Raw genomic sequence first — 13729 nt, forward strand, 5'->3', positions numbered from 1 at the left:
TGTTAAAGGCTCAAAAATGTCTTTATTTTGCACCTTTTCATGCGCAGAGAGATGAAATGAATCGTTTTGCGGGCCACTTCATTGATTTGACAGGCTGTTACTGGCTGCAGACAATGGACCAGACAGATCCAATAAAAGCTGCATTGTATTGTACTCCTCACACACACCAACACACACTAACACACACCCCTCGCTCTGGGTTACAACACCTGACGCAATCCCAGGAAACAGAGAGAGTAGTGTTTTTCCCAGTTAGCACAACTCATGACTGCACCAGTCGTTTAACTGTCTCAGGGCACGGATTGCATTGTCTTGCGATATGCTGATTAATGATGCATCGTGTCATTTCACATCTCGTAAGAACAGCAGAGAGATCCTCATTATCCCGTGATCTACGGCTCTGAATACAAACTCTTCTATCGTTCATTTCATTTTTCTTCGAATGGATGTGCAGATGCCCGAGGAAATATTCGCCGGCTTGTTCGGAAACACACGCTCGGTGTCACAAGGTCACAAATCTGGTTACAAAATAATGACTGCAATCAGTATTCTCGTTTTTATGGGTCAGTTTTAAAAGGTCGGGACAAACCCCTCTATCAATACTCCCCTGCTGACATCCTGACTCTGAGGCCGTTTGGAAAGCAGCTGTACTCTCTACAGGGCGATACTTACAGTGTTATAGTTTAATTTGAAGTTTCCCTTAATTGGACATCCCGCTTCTGGTGCATCTTTTTAAGTTGTGTGCTGAAAGTACAGCACCCTGCGGCCCCCGTGAGCGTGGCATTAAGAAAGCACTGTGAACTGATGTCCCCTTTTCTCTCTGCGGCAGGATGTTGAAAAGTTTTCAAATATCAGCTTGGCAGCAGCGGTTACACCAGAAAATAGAAATATTGCAGGCTATTACAATAGGTAACATATAGAGAAATGGAGTAGGCAATATTTCTTCGTAGACACGCACAAAAAAACTAAATGTATTGTATGAACTCAATCACAGTCAAATGAAAGTAAGACTTGCAGAGTCATCAACTTTTCTCTCATCCACTCAGCTCTTTTTCCCCATTCTTGTGAACACTCAGAAGCACACTGAGGAAATTTCTTAAGATTTGGTACACATGAGCACTGTAACTCAAGGAGGAATGGATTAGGATTTGGTGGCCAAACGTCAAAGGTCATGTCACAATGACCTCACAAAACACATTAATGGCTTTCATTTCAGGATTCATACAATATTTTCAATACGATTTTGTTTGTAAATGTTGCGATAAAAACGATAACACGATAAAATGTTCTGCCACTTCTTGTCTTGAACAGCTACTTCACTGGTGCACAGATAACTGCAAGCGCTACAAAGCTGCAGGTGGAAGCAGCCTGTTTAGCTGTAGTCAGGTGAAAATGGCTAACGAGCATATATTGGAGGGTGAAGAAGTGGATCTTGCTGCAGAAATAGTTCTATGGATGTTTAAATATTTTTTTTTCTCTTCACTCTGCTTCACATTAGAGGGTAACTCCACCACTTTTACACACTGAAGTGTGTTTACAGGTCTGCGGGAGTACTACTGCATCACTGGATTTAACAGATGACACGCAGCTTCCTCTGGAGCCACAAAATGCTTTACGCTGCTTTTTTCATATATGCATTAGTACTCGCCGAGACCTGTAACGTCCATTAACGTGTAACATTTGTGGAGTTTCCCTTTAAGGATAGAGCCACAGACCTTTAGCAGCCTCCTCTGCAGCCTTGGCATGTGTTTGATGCTACAAAGATGGATTTTTGGTAAAGCACCACTTCAGTGCTGACGGTACATTTACACTCATTTATTTCCTGTTTAGCTCTATTTACTGACTATAAGAATAATTAGGTTCGTAATTATGTTAGGATATTAAGGCAGCCTGTTGATTATTTGGCCTGTATAGAGACGTTTCAGCGGGCTGTATTATCATCTAACTAGTTTTTGAGATTGCATCCTTTAACTACATTCGGCGCTGTGCTGTGATACACTGGAAGCAATGCAGCAGATGATGCACATAATCAGCCAGTGTGGATGATGAGGGTGCGCATAGGTTGGACTAATCTGTGTGTAGGCTATGTGCTGTGGTGTTACAATAAGCCATATGGCCATAAGGACATAAAGTCAATTGGCTTCCCTGTGTGAGCTTTCATATCGGGAGGTAAAGACTCCCAAAGGCAATCCAACTCCTGGCAAAACAACTGTTACAGTGCAAAAGGTGTAAAATGTATCGTTACAGATTTCACTTTTAATTGTCTGAGCACACCGAGGGCGTTCAAATCCAAACACAAATGTTTCCACAAACACTGCCATATGTCTTATTTTCACATACACTAAGCGTTGTACTATTTAATGCATGTTGTGTGTAAAGCATATTTAACATCTGCTTGGTGACATTGCCCCCTTGCCCCTACCACTTATTCCTACCCCTCCATACCGCAAGAAAGACCGCATTTGGACGTATTTCAATGTTGCATTCCCCTCTTCGATGGCATATAACACCCAAAACTTAACTGAAGTCCAGCAGTGAAGTTACTGCACTTGGTACCGCTCCTCTAGGGTTGCAGCAGGGGTTTGCTAATGTTGTGTCTGTCTGAGAAGCACCACTGGTGGTCAGGTAAGGAAGCTTTTTGTATTCTGTGACATGACCGATAGTTCGAAGTTGTGAATGAATTGTGAGTCTACATGCCTTTCTATCTCCATCACATAAACGGCTAATGGCATTGTGATAATACCAAGATTGCCACGGAAATGGTGAGAAGATCTTTAGGTTTCTTTTAAGTTCTCTTTAAATACAGGAATATATGATACAAACAGAACAAGAAATCACACAAAAAAGTTGTACAGCCGAAGTCTGAGTAGAAATGCGAATTTAAACTTGAAAGAACACCATTGAGGGATTAAACCCCACAACTCTTGTGACTCTGCTGCAACCGGTAGAGGGTAAGCGTCAAGCATCTTATTGCTAGAGATGGGACTAGTATTGTTTCTCTGTGAACAACATTCAGATTGTTTATTTAGCTACAAAACTAGATTAAACCGGGGCGGCTGTGGCTCAGTGGGTAGAGCTGAGGACTAGTGACCGGAAGGTCACTGGTTCAAATCCCTGGCTCCCCTGGGCGGGACTGAGCTACAAGCCGAAGCATCCTTGAGCAAGATGCTGAACCCCAACACTGCTCCTGATGTGCAGTTGGCACCTTCGTGGCAGCCACTGCCATCAGTAAGGGCCCTGCGATGAGCTGGCGTCTCATCCAGGGAGTACCCTGGCCTTCGCCCATAGAGCCACTGGATTTGGCCCCAGTATCCCCGCTCCACCTTGAAAAAGGTGGTATAAAAGCGGTAACATCACCCGCGACCCGCATGGATAAAGCGGAAGAAAACGAACGAACTAGATTAAACCATATTGGATCAGTCCTCTATGAATTCGGAGGCACAAGATTCAATCTCCAATTTCAGGACATGTAATTGAGACTGAAGGTCATTCATTAGAGGACATTCCATTTCTCCATTATCCTGCTTTCAGAGAAGTCAATCCGCATTAAGAAGGATAAGAGACAAGCACAAATGTTTAAATACTTTAATCCCCGCAGAGAACAATTCAATTATTTCAGCCTATAACTTAAATGGTAGATTTGTACCATTTAAGTTACTGCTGTGCATAGATTTAAGAGCTTTAAACTCACCCGAGTGTCAACTTCCATAAACTCGTTAAATGTAAAATCTGCATTCTTTGTAGCGGACGGGTGGTTCAACCGAGATCCATGGCAAGAGCAGTCGATTGACCACAAATTGGATTCCATCAAGGCAGTTAGCCAGTCAGTTAGCTACATTAGCTTCACCTTGCTGCACTTCTCTATTGTTTTTTTTTCTTTCCACAACACGCATCGGTTGGTCTGATATAGTATTCCCATCACCCTGCTGCCCAAAGGGTTTTTATCTCGGGCTAAGTAGCATCAATCACATTACTGAGGCTGTTACCAGAGTAACCTCAGAGCACGGTAAGACTTTTAAATCCCTTAAAAAACTTTTAGGCCTCAGTAGTATTGTTTGACATAGCGTAATAGCCTGACACCATTACGTTTTTAGGGGGTTGGGGGGAAACAGCAGCACAATACGTCAAAAACTGAATCAAAAAAGAGAGATTCATGTAGACTTGAAAAAAAAAACAGGTACTTTTACACCGCATGCACTCTTCATTCTACTGGTAGGAAATAAAGACAGTTAAATATAGATTTGGCCGTGAGCGTGTGAAACCGGGCTCGTGGCCAGAATTCCAGAAGCTAATGAGAAAAGCTCTCCCTCTCTCAGCAACCACTGAGGTGTGAATGTGCGCAATTACAAATACAGAGCAGGTTGTTGGCTGTAGGTGCATACCTCCTCTGGATAAATAAAGGTTACTGTCATTTGTGCAGCTGTTTTTTTTACTAATGAAATGTCAAATTTAAAGGTTGTGATACACAGACCAGCATGCTGGCCAACTCCCATGAGCAAAAAGTTGTCTAGCTTTTTCTGTCTCAGCAGAGTTAGGCAGTCAGTTTTTCCTGTATGCATTCTTGTGGTGGAAGTAACTAAGTACCTTTACTCAAGTATCCTTTTTTTAACCTACTTGTTCTTCACTTGAGTGTTTTTAAGGTCATAGTGATGCCATTTTATGTAAAAAAAATAAAATAAAATAAATATATATATATATATATATATATATATATATATATATATATATATATATATATATATATATATACACACACATCTACTGAGCTAGAAAGGGAACATTAACGTCAGCTAGCATCAACAATGTTAACTATGCCAAACCCCTGCCATATTATAAACTGCAAGGCTGTTTATCCCCGGACACGTGTTGCCTATTGCCCAAGTTGACAGTTCTAAGTGTGTCAGTTCCGTTTGAGGGGAAGTGATTGGATCCCTCCAACATCACTGCGACAATCAGGTTAACAATATCCGTCGTTATACCTTGAGAAGAATGAGATACATGTCTGGGCTTTCCTATGAAACACGGTCGACGGTCGGTACAGGTGTGTGTGTCACAGGTTGATCTGGGCGTCTCTCGCTTTGCCACAGCTGACTGACGTCACACTGAGTTCGGGCTGGATGTCAACGTACTCTGTAGACTCTTTAACGAGCAGGCTGTATGACATTATACAGGTTTCACATCGACTTGACTTTGGCTTAATAACTATGTATGCGGCTGGGAATGGTGGCTTTCATTCAGTAACCATTTGAACGCAGCGCAGAATGAAAGAAATACTCGATGGTAACAGGTGTCACAAGTTAACCTGGACGCTGCGCACTCAACCCCACAGCCAACAGCTAACAGCGTCTCCACACTGCTCTCGAGCCGCTCGGCGTGAACAAATGCCTCATACTGTTCCACCCATGAGTTGTTTGTGAGTACAGCTATTCACGACAAAGATATGAAACCGACAACACGCACTTTTGGACGATTTATAGACAGTTGCGTTTTTTCGGACAGGCATCGTCACAGTCACCTACACTGTCATTGTGTGCTCTGTAGCGCTCGTCTAACAGTGGTCTGCAGGTCGCAGACCTCGGCATCTCCGTGTGGAATAGAAGTGTTCAAGCCACGTCAAAACGAATACACATATACATGACTTGGATCGATGAGCAGGGCGATCGGTATGTTTTTCCCGGTTAGCGGACATGGCCGAGGACACCTCTCCAGACGGGATTCTCAAACCACACCTCCAGCACATCTGGAACCCTCGCCAGTTAAAATAAACGCCATTTAAACTGTCACACCGGTCTGCTAGCCGCACGGCTAAGTGAGCTAACGGCAGATACAGTTGGCGACTACACAGGTGATATTCTGCCCCGTTTGTTTTTGAGTATGAACTTGACAGCTGGCCAATTCTTACATATTGCACCCTACTATATTAATACTTCTCTACCAAGGGGCATTTTTATCAAACTTTTGCCACAGTCTTCACGACCCAAAGGACTGTGGCTTCACTGGGCAACATATTGAGGGAGAATGTGCAAAAAAGGAATGAGGAAACAGGGCAGCAGTAGAAAGTGCTGTGCTACCCCCTGGAGCAGGAGCAAAGCACAAGAGACAGAGAAAAAAAAACAAAAAAAACAAGATACCAGTTTACAGGATGTTGCATCCGACAACCAGAGACGGTAATGGGAGTGTGTGAGGCTGAATACATGTTCACCATTTAGAAGAGATGGAGCAGTACTTTCCTCCTGCGTCACACATACACACACACTATTTGTCTCTGTGTCTTTTCTGTCTTTGTGCACACACACACACACACACACACACACACACACACACACACAAACAGACAGACATAAAGACACACACACACACACACTTGAAGGTACTGAACTGCTCTGTTATCCAGGGATTGAGAGGAGATGAGCTCCATTATTACTCCGGCATGGTGATCAACTACTCGGATGGACCACGTGGCACCGAGACAATGCCAACTAACTTCCTACTGTTGCCAGCACACACTAGTGCACACACCACCGCCACCGACAACAAACACATAAATACAGACATGCATACAAAACACCCAACAGCCTGCTATAACTGTGGATTGGATTTCATTCTCAGGACCCCATTAATTCCTTATGGATTCTCATATTGATTGAGGGGTCTCTGGTCTTGTTAATTCAACTCAAGCCCAGACAGGGTTTTGATTCGGTTTGCGTTGCCTGAAGGTGACTTGCTACTTGTAAGAAATGGGTGAATAAAGCCGAGAGACAGGCGGCGGGGAGGGGGCGAGCGAATGGGGGAATACGGGAGGTAAGAGGGAGGAGGAGAGACAGAAAATAAGGCAGAAATACGAGATGGGGAGAGAACACAGAGGGGCGGCAACAACAAAAAAGTATGTCATAGAGCGACGAGAGTTACGGAAGGACGGGGAGATAAAAAGAAAGATGATGAATTTACAGTGTTTGTATTTCCCATAGTCGTCCTCACTCCTTGAACTTTTGATGAAAAACAGAGCAAAAGACCGTCATCATCAATTACTGATTTCCTTCATAACACACCAAGGACTTCTTATTTCCCCTCTGCTCTCTCTTGCATTAGCTCATTATGCTAATGAGCCGTTACATAAAACCCTCCCAATGAATTGCAACGAGGATGGTATTTGAAATTTGTGTACGTGTGTGTGTACGTGTGTGTGCGCGTGCGCCTCTGTGTGCGTGTACCGTACGTGTAAGAGAAGTGTGTCGGCTTGTGTGAACACATGCATACGTGTGCTCGGAGCATGCTCACTAGCATGAAGGCTGGCAGTAAATATGCATTCGTTTCATCGCCAATTGATGAGCTTAAACACAGCTCTGCGGTTATTAATTAGGCTGCAGTCATGAGATAAGCCACGTAGCTTTAAAGGAGGGACAGAAACATAAGAGAAGTGCGATGGTGCACATCTAAGTACTTGAACAACTAACACAATATGAGTCGCTTTGGTCAAACGTGTGACTGTAGAGAAGAACTCAACATTAGGCCCCAGTGACGAGGTTCAGAAAGAGGACAGAGTTTTTATTTTGTCGTCTCGAAACACTTTCTTGCCTTTCCCTCAGACAAGAAAATGCCATTATCAGTGGTTCAGAAGATGTAAAGAAGAAGCATGTTGTTCTTTTCTCTGTAACTTCGCTACCAGGGCGAGAATGGGCTGAGAGGACTTATTTGTCATTGTCAGGCTGAGTGCCCTGGGTGCTCTGCTACCTGTCTGATGGTCAGCGTGTCTCGCACAAGTTCTTTTTCTGTTCTGTCATCCCTCTTTCTCCCTCTCTTTCACCCCAATTTTTAGATTTACTATTTAGCTGGTGGCTTCCATTCATCTCTTTTTCTTTTCTCCTCTTCCTCAGCCAAGGTCTACATACTGCCTTCTGCTTGGGTCTGTTATCTTATGTAGCTTTCCTCTCTATTACACACATTTTATTTTTCTGTCATTGCTCCCTATATTCGGGGTCTAGTTGCGGAAAAGTTCCTGACTGCTTGTTCTGTCCTAAGTCTCAACGGTAGTCAAAATATTCCGACTAGGCTAAAGAGGCAATTCTTAAACATGGCTGTCTTAACTAGAACTCAAAACTGGATCCTTCAGTCAGCACTTGTCCTGTCATGCCTGTATCCTTGACGGCTGTTTCATTGCGCCGGTCACTGGCTAGCTAGCTTGCTGTAATGGAGAGGAAAAGACTGGTGTTCAGTTTTTTGGCCCAGTGAATCAGAGGCATCAATCACATCACGGAGGACAGGATATACCGTATGCCTATTAATACACGACCCACGGAGTTCAAAGATAACAGGTTAACATCCTTGGTAGCGTCTCCAACGGTTATGGTTTGAGCTGCCATTCAGTGATAGTATTTTGAGTGTTTCTCATCGTCACTGCCCCTGACTCACAGATCGAACGTTGGTGATGACATTATTGGCAGCTATTTTGAATTCAGCACAAGGCCTAGGCCATGCCATCCTAATTTAGGGTTTTCAATGTAGGATATTGTTCAGTTAGGATGCTTCTATAGACAAACTCCGAGAAAGAAAAGACAGGATTTTGCTTCTCTCAATGCTGGTGGGAAAAGTGTCTGGAATACCAAAAATTCTAAACAAAATGAGAGTAATTTCGGGACACTAACCCCAACCCTGGACTTTTTGTGTCAAACCTACCGTCCTTACCCTATGCCTTGAATTCCAGATTGCTCCTACAGAAGCAGTCTGACGTGTCCTGTCTTTGTTTGATGTCATTAATTTCTTTCCCTTCTTCCTCCTCTCTCAGGTTTAGAAAAAGTTGGTCGGGACTCCAGCTACGAGCAAGAAGGCAAGGTTCAGTTCGTGATGGATGCCGTGTACGCCATGGCCCACGCCCTGCACCGCATGCACCGGGAGCTCTGCTACGGGTACCCGGGCCTCTGCCCGCGCATGGCCAACATCGACGGCAAAGAGCTGCTCAGCCACATCCGCGCTGTCAACTTCAATGGTGAGTCATATAAAAGGCAAATACGTGGTGAATAGATACTGACAGTTTATTTCACACACAGCTAACGTATCCGCAAAATACAGTTAGATTTTTTTTCCCCTTCTTTCCAGTGTCTTGCAGCAGAGATCAGTTGTTCCAGACTAATGTAAAGAAGAAGCATGGTGAACAATTAGGCTGTTTTAAAAAAAAAACTGAGCCTTTCAATGCTTAGCCGCTGTGTGGTAATCCCACAGCGTTTATCCGCTCTGACTCGACTAATACAGCTCAAATTTTAACAATGCTAAGCCCAGCTCCTCGTCTAATTTGTCTCATCCTTATCATAAAAAAAACGTGTGTTGCATGTAGCGTGTTCAACTTTATTAGCAACCTAAGCTCGATGCTTTTCTCCAAACACATTATCTGCATATAGTCCGCTCTATGCAGATTCGGTCTCTTATCAGTTTCGATCCTGCGGTGCTCAATCTTTCATTTCCGCACTTTCCACGACTTCCTCCACCGCTGACAAATTTAAGTGGGAGACAAACATTTACTCATTTCCTTCTAAATAATATCAGACACCTCGTTTGAATATTCTCTCATTAATCCGTCCCCCCTCCTCCGCTGCGACTCTACCTGCTTTGCCGTCTGCCTTTTTTCATTTCCTGTGCCGCTCTGTCAAATATCGTGTGGAGTACATGTGGGCTAGAGAGTGGGATACTGTAACTGATTGCTCTTTCATGCTGCAACAGCGGGTTCGTGCTTTGGTGTGTTTCTCTCTTATTGCTGGCCTAGAGGGCAGAGATATCATCCCATAACCACAAGGTCACAAACTTTATACCTCGATGAATCACTGAACTCTTCTCACTTACTGAAAGTCGGCCGACACAGAAATGTGCTGCAAATGTCCATGGCAGAACATGAAAAAATAGATTAGACAGAACTAAAAAGAAAAATGATACAGGAATAACAGTTTGATGTTGAAGTTATCAAACAGGCCTTTTCCATTTGAAATGTCTTTTATGACCAGGACACCTTCAGAGGGATCAACAGAAAATTCCAGATGAAAGCATCACCTTCAGTAATGGCCTGATTTGTTTTTTGTTGGTTTTTCTTTTGGAATGCAGTCGCTGCTTATCTTTTTTAATATCTAGGGATACTTTTAAAGGTACAAACCGAATTACATCTGTGCTACTGGGTACCAATTCACAATGAATCACATGGTGCCTAATTTTGGTACCTCATAGCGCAGATGATGATGTTGGCGTGCCTGCAGCCAGCACTGGGCTCTATACTGGAGAGTTAAACCCCTTTATGACCAGCGAAACATTAAGTGAGGCATCGACAGCTTCATTGACATTTTCAGGTAACTGACTGACTGGTTGGAAAAGTTGTTGCTGGAGATAACGGGGCTTCACTGTCTGAATTGACATTATATTAGCGTTTTTACTAGTGCTAGCCAAAACTCAGCTACTGCCTAGTCTGATATTCCTTACCAACGTACTCGTTAGTACACCAAAACATTATGTCAGATTTTTTACTCTGTCCAACAGTGGCAAATTCTTTTACATACATATAGTAAAATACTGTGCTGTGCATCAGTTCCTACATTTTAGTCCTGCTGTCCAGGTTGGGTAAAATGCCAGTTCAAGGTCTTTGAAAAGCTTCCTCTTTCAAATAAATGCCAATATTACACCCAGTTTGGCATCTTATATTTAACAACTGATATTACACTTTTGTTATTACAGAGGGGGTAAAGTACTGAAACGAAAGTACATTGGGTACCGGTACCAAAATCTGGGTAATGGTATTGGTACTGTATCAGTTAAAATGTCAGCGGTAGCCAACCCATCTGTCTGCAGCACATATTCCCAAATTTCCAATGCCAACAGATGTATAATTTACTGATCAAAGACTTGAAAGTCTCAAAATAACTAAGGTATGAATAAATGATAGTTCACTCCCCACACGCAACTCCCTTTTAGTATTTCCTGAGAATAGCCAAAGAATATATGAGCCGGAGACAGGACTGCATCACGTTGGCAGTCCATTCAGATAAAGCCAATCCAATCTGCTAAAACATGGAGAATTGTCAGGACAGTCTTTTAACATTGTTACAAAAGATAGAAAGGTACAACTAGATAAAATATATGCATTTCCAATGTTTCTTTGACTCCTGTCTTACTGAAATGTTTTTCCGATACACTGATAGTTGGTCATACAAACACCGTTCTTAAGTAAATCTGGGAAATCCCAACATCTATACAGAATAGTGGAACTATTTCTGAATCTTCTGTTCACAGATGGGTCCCTCCTGGGTCTTTTCCCATAGTCATATGGCTTCTCTTCGATTTCTGGAGTCGTTACTGTCCACATTACCGTTGCTTCCCTTGAATTATTGTTCTTCCAGCTCCCGAAAACTAGTTCGGCTTCTGTTGTGAGTTCATTTGCTTGCAACAGAAAAACAGTGGGGGGGTTTTAATACCTTCATCATTTTCATTTTTCACTCCAGAGCTCTGCCTCGAAGATTTACAGGAAATTGTAAAAAGGGGGATAGCTATCTATCTTTCAAAGTTTCTACAAAACCTTAAAGTACTTTTTCAGCCCATTTCCTTGTCCTTAAATGTTTAAAATGCTGTATTTATCTGAGGGGCAGACAAAGAATGATGGGGTTTGTTGGGTGCCTCTTTGTTGTAGTTACTCTTATCTGGGTTGTTTACATTGACAGACACCTGCAAGATTTAAAGCTTTTAAGTCGGCTGCTTTATGTGTGTTAATGTGAAAATGGCTGGGTGTATTTGTGTTTTCCAATTAAAAGTAGTTGTGCCATCGATCTGTTTGGGGTCGACATGACATAGATAGCACGTAAGAAGAAGATTGGGGAAGATGGAGGCAGCTCTGTATCACTCCCCGTGTTTGTTACTCTTAAAAGGAGGGAATGAGTTAAAGTCGCTGGAGTATGGATTCTTTCTTTTTCTCTCTGCTCTTTCTGGATCCATACCAGTTCACCTTTGTAGCTGCTGCATAAGAGAACAGGACAGCTAAAGGGAGGGGATAATTTAAAGTTGTTAGGGCAGTGGTTTGTTCCCTGTTGGAGCTGCACCATGACAACTCAACTTAAAAAAAGTGAAGAGAAGGGCAATGACGCAGAATGTTAAAAGGAAAGGAAGGTGAGGGGACAAGGAAAGAGACGACAAACTAATTAGGATGTGTTCAACTGTTGGATTTCCAGGTGGACATTCCTTCCAACAAGACTGGTATTTCCACGACTATTTAATGTATTGGTCATGGAAATAGGATCCTTCATAAATAGGGTGGCCTCTTAAGACATTTTTACTGTCTTTATAAGACACAGACTCGACTATTAAGTAGCATTTAAGTAGGGAGGGTTAAGGATGAGGTCAGGAGTCTCACAGCCTCTGACGAGTGAAGCTGCTCTATAGTCTGGTGGCATGGCAGTGGATACTTCTGTATCTTTTGTCCGATGGCAGAAGGTGAACAGACCCCAGGCTTGGGTGGATGTTGTCTTTTACTCTCCTCTGGGCTCCCAGTTTGATGGTTTTTTTTGAGTGCTTTCAATTGCTACTCTGAAAAAGTTAATGAGGACATTCCGGTAAGGCCTTTTTCTCCTCTTATTTTTCTGCCAAGGTGGCAATGTGTAAAGATCATGACAGGTTTTCTGTGACGTCGATACAATGTGTGCCTTTTATAGTTAGAAAATTGGACAGAAAGTATGTGCATTGCAGAAGAGGAAAATACATATCTTTTGTGGTAAATTTCTAAAATGATACCTTACCTCAGACTCACCTATTTGAATTGAACCCCAGAAACACTGCGCACAGAGGCACACATACAAACAGAGGCTGGTGCATTGCAGAGTAAGTAGGCCAAACAATAAGGAAACAAACCCTGGAGCAACATCGTGCCATCCAGCTTTTATTTGTCGGTGAGTTTATTGGCTTATCAGGCAAACACACACATTCATCCACGGAAAAAAGAATGCAGAAGCTAATGCACACAAATAACAAAGGCCATTATGAGTAAACCTAGACTTCGTGCGAATGGGAAATTCTTCCAAGGCTACAGCTGCTTTCTTCTACTTATTAAATGTGTGCATCGTCACGTAAGTATCATCTTGATAAGTCCTTCAGTGGAGTCATGCCTGTGTGGGAATATGAGCTGCCCCTATCTATCTAGTGTTGTTATTAAAGAGAGAAAGAGCTTCAGTCAAAGGACGGTGACGTTATGCTGCAGTGGGCAGAGCAATCAGGGTACATGAAAAGATCTGAGGCTCTGACTTCTGATCCATGACTGCTTTATTGAAGGTGTAATATGTAAGAATTTCTAGCTTAAAAAATCAAAAAATTACCAAAAATGATCAAGATAATGCGAAGAAATAACAGAGCTGATGTTATTCAGAAGATGTCTTTGCACTTGTTGCAGAGAATTTAGCATGCTAACCAGCTAGCCCCTATCCACTTTGTACCCAGAAGGTGACAGTCCAAACGCAAACAAAACCAACACTGTCAGGGCAGCCGGTAAATCCGTCCACCAGCTGCTCAGTTGACTGAACCTACTAGCTAATGTCAGCTAAAGTTAGCGGATATAAGCAAGTATTTTTATTGTTTGGAGTATATATACAACAGGTGGTCAAATCTTACATATTGCACCTTTAACGCCCACCTTTAAAGCGTATACTGGTGCATCTTAACCCATAAACTCAAAATGCTCCCAAAATGTTATAGTTGTTGTAGTTGTTCTAAACTTTGC

General features: G+C 42.7%; 1 protein-coding gene across 5 annotated transcripts in view; it reads left to right on the forward strand.

The window, feature by feature from the left end:
* Positions 1–13729, forward strand: part of grm8a (glutamate receptor, metabotropic 8a) — a 254862-nt gene that overhangs the window by 187487 nt on the left and 53646 nt on the right. For all 5 annotated transcript variants that reach the window (XM_030440168.1, XM_030440167.1, XM_030440171.1 and 2 more), the window contains exon 7: positions 8783–8983. In XM_030440168.1, coding sequence (XP_030296028.1) covers positions 8783–8983 — 201 coding nt within the window. The remainder of the gene's footprint in view (positions 1–8782; positions 8984–13729) is intronic.

Source organism: Sparus aurata, chromosome 14 (genome assembly GCF_900880675.1).
Source record: "Sparus aurata chromosome 14, fSpaAur1.1, whole genome shotgun sequence".
Taxonomy (NCBI): Eukaryota; Metazoa; Chordata; class Actinopteri; order Spariformes; family Sparidae; genus Sparus; species Sparus aurata.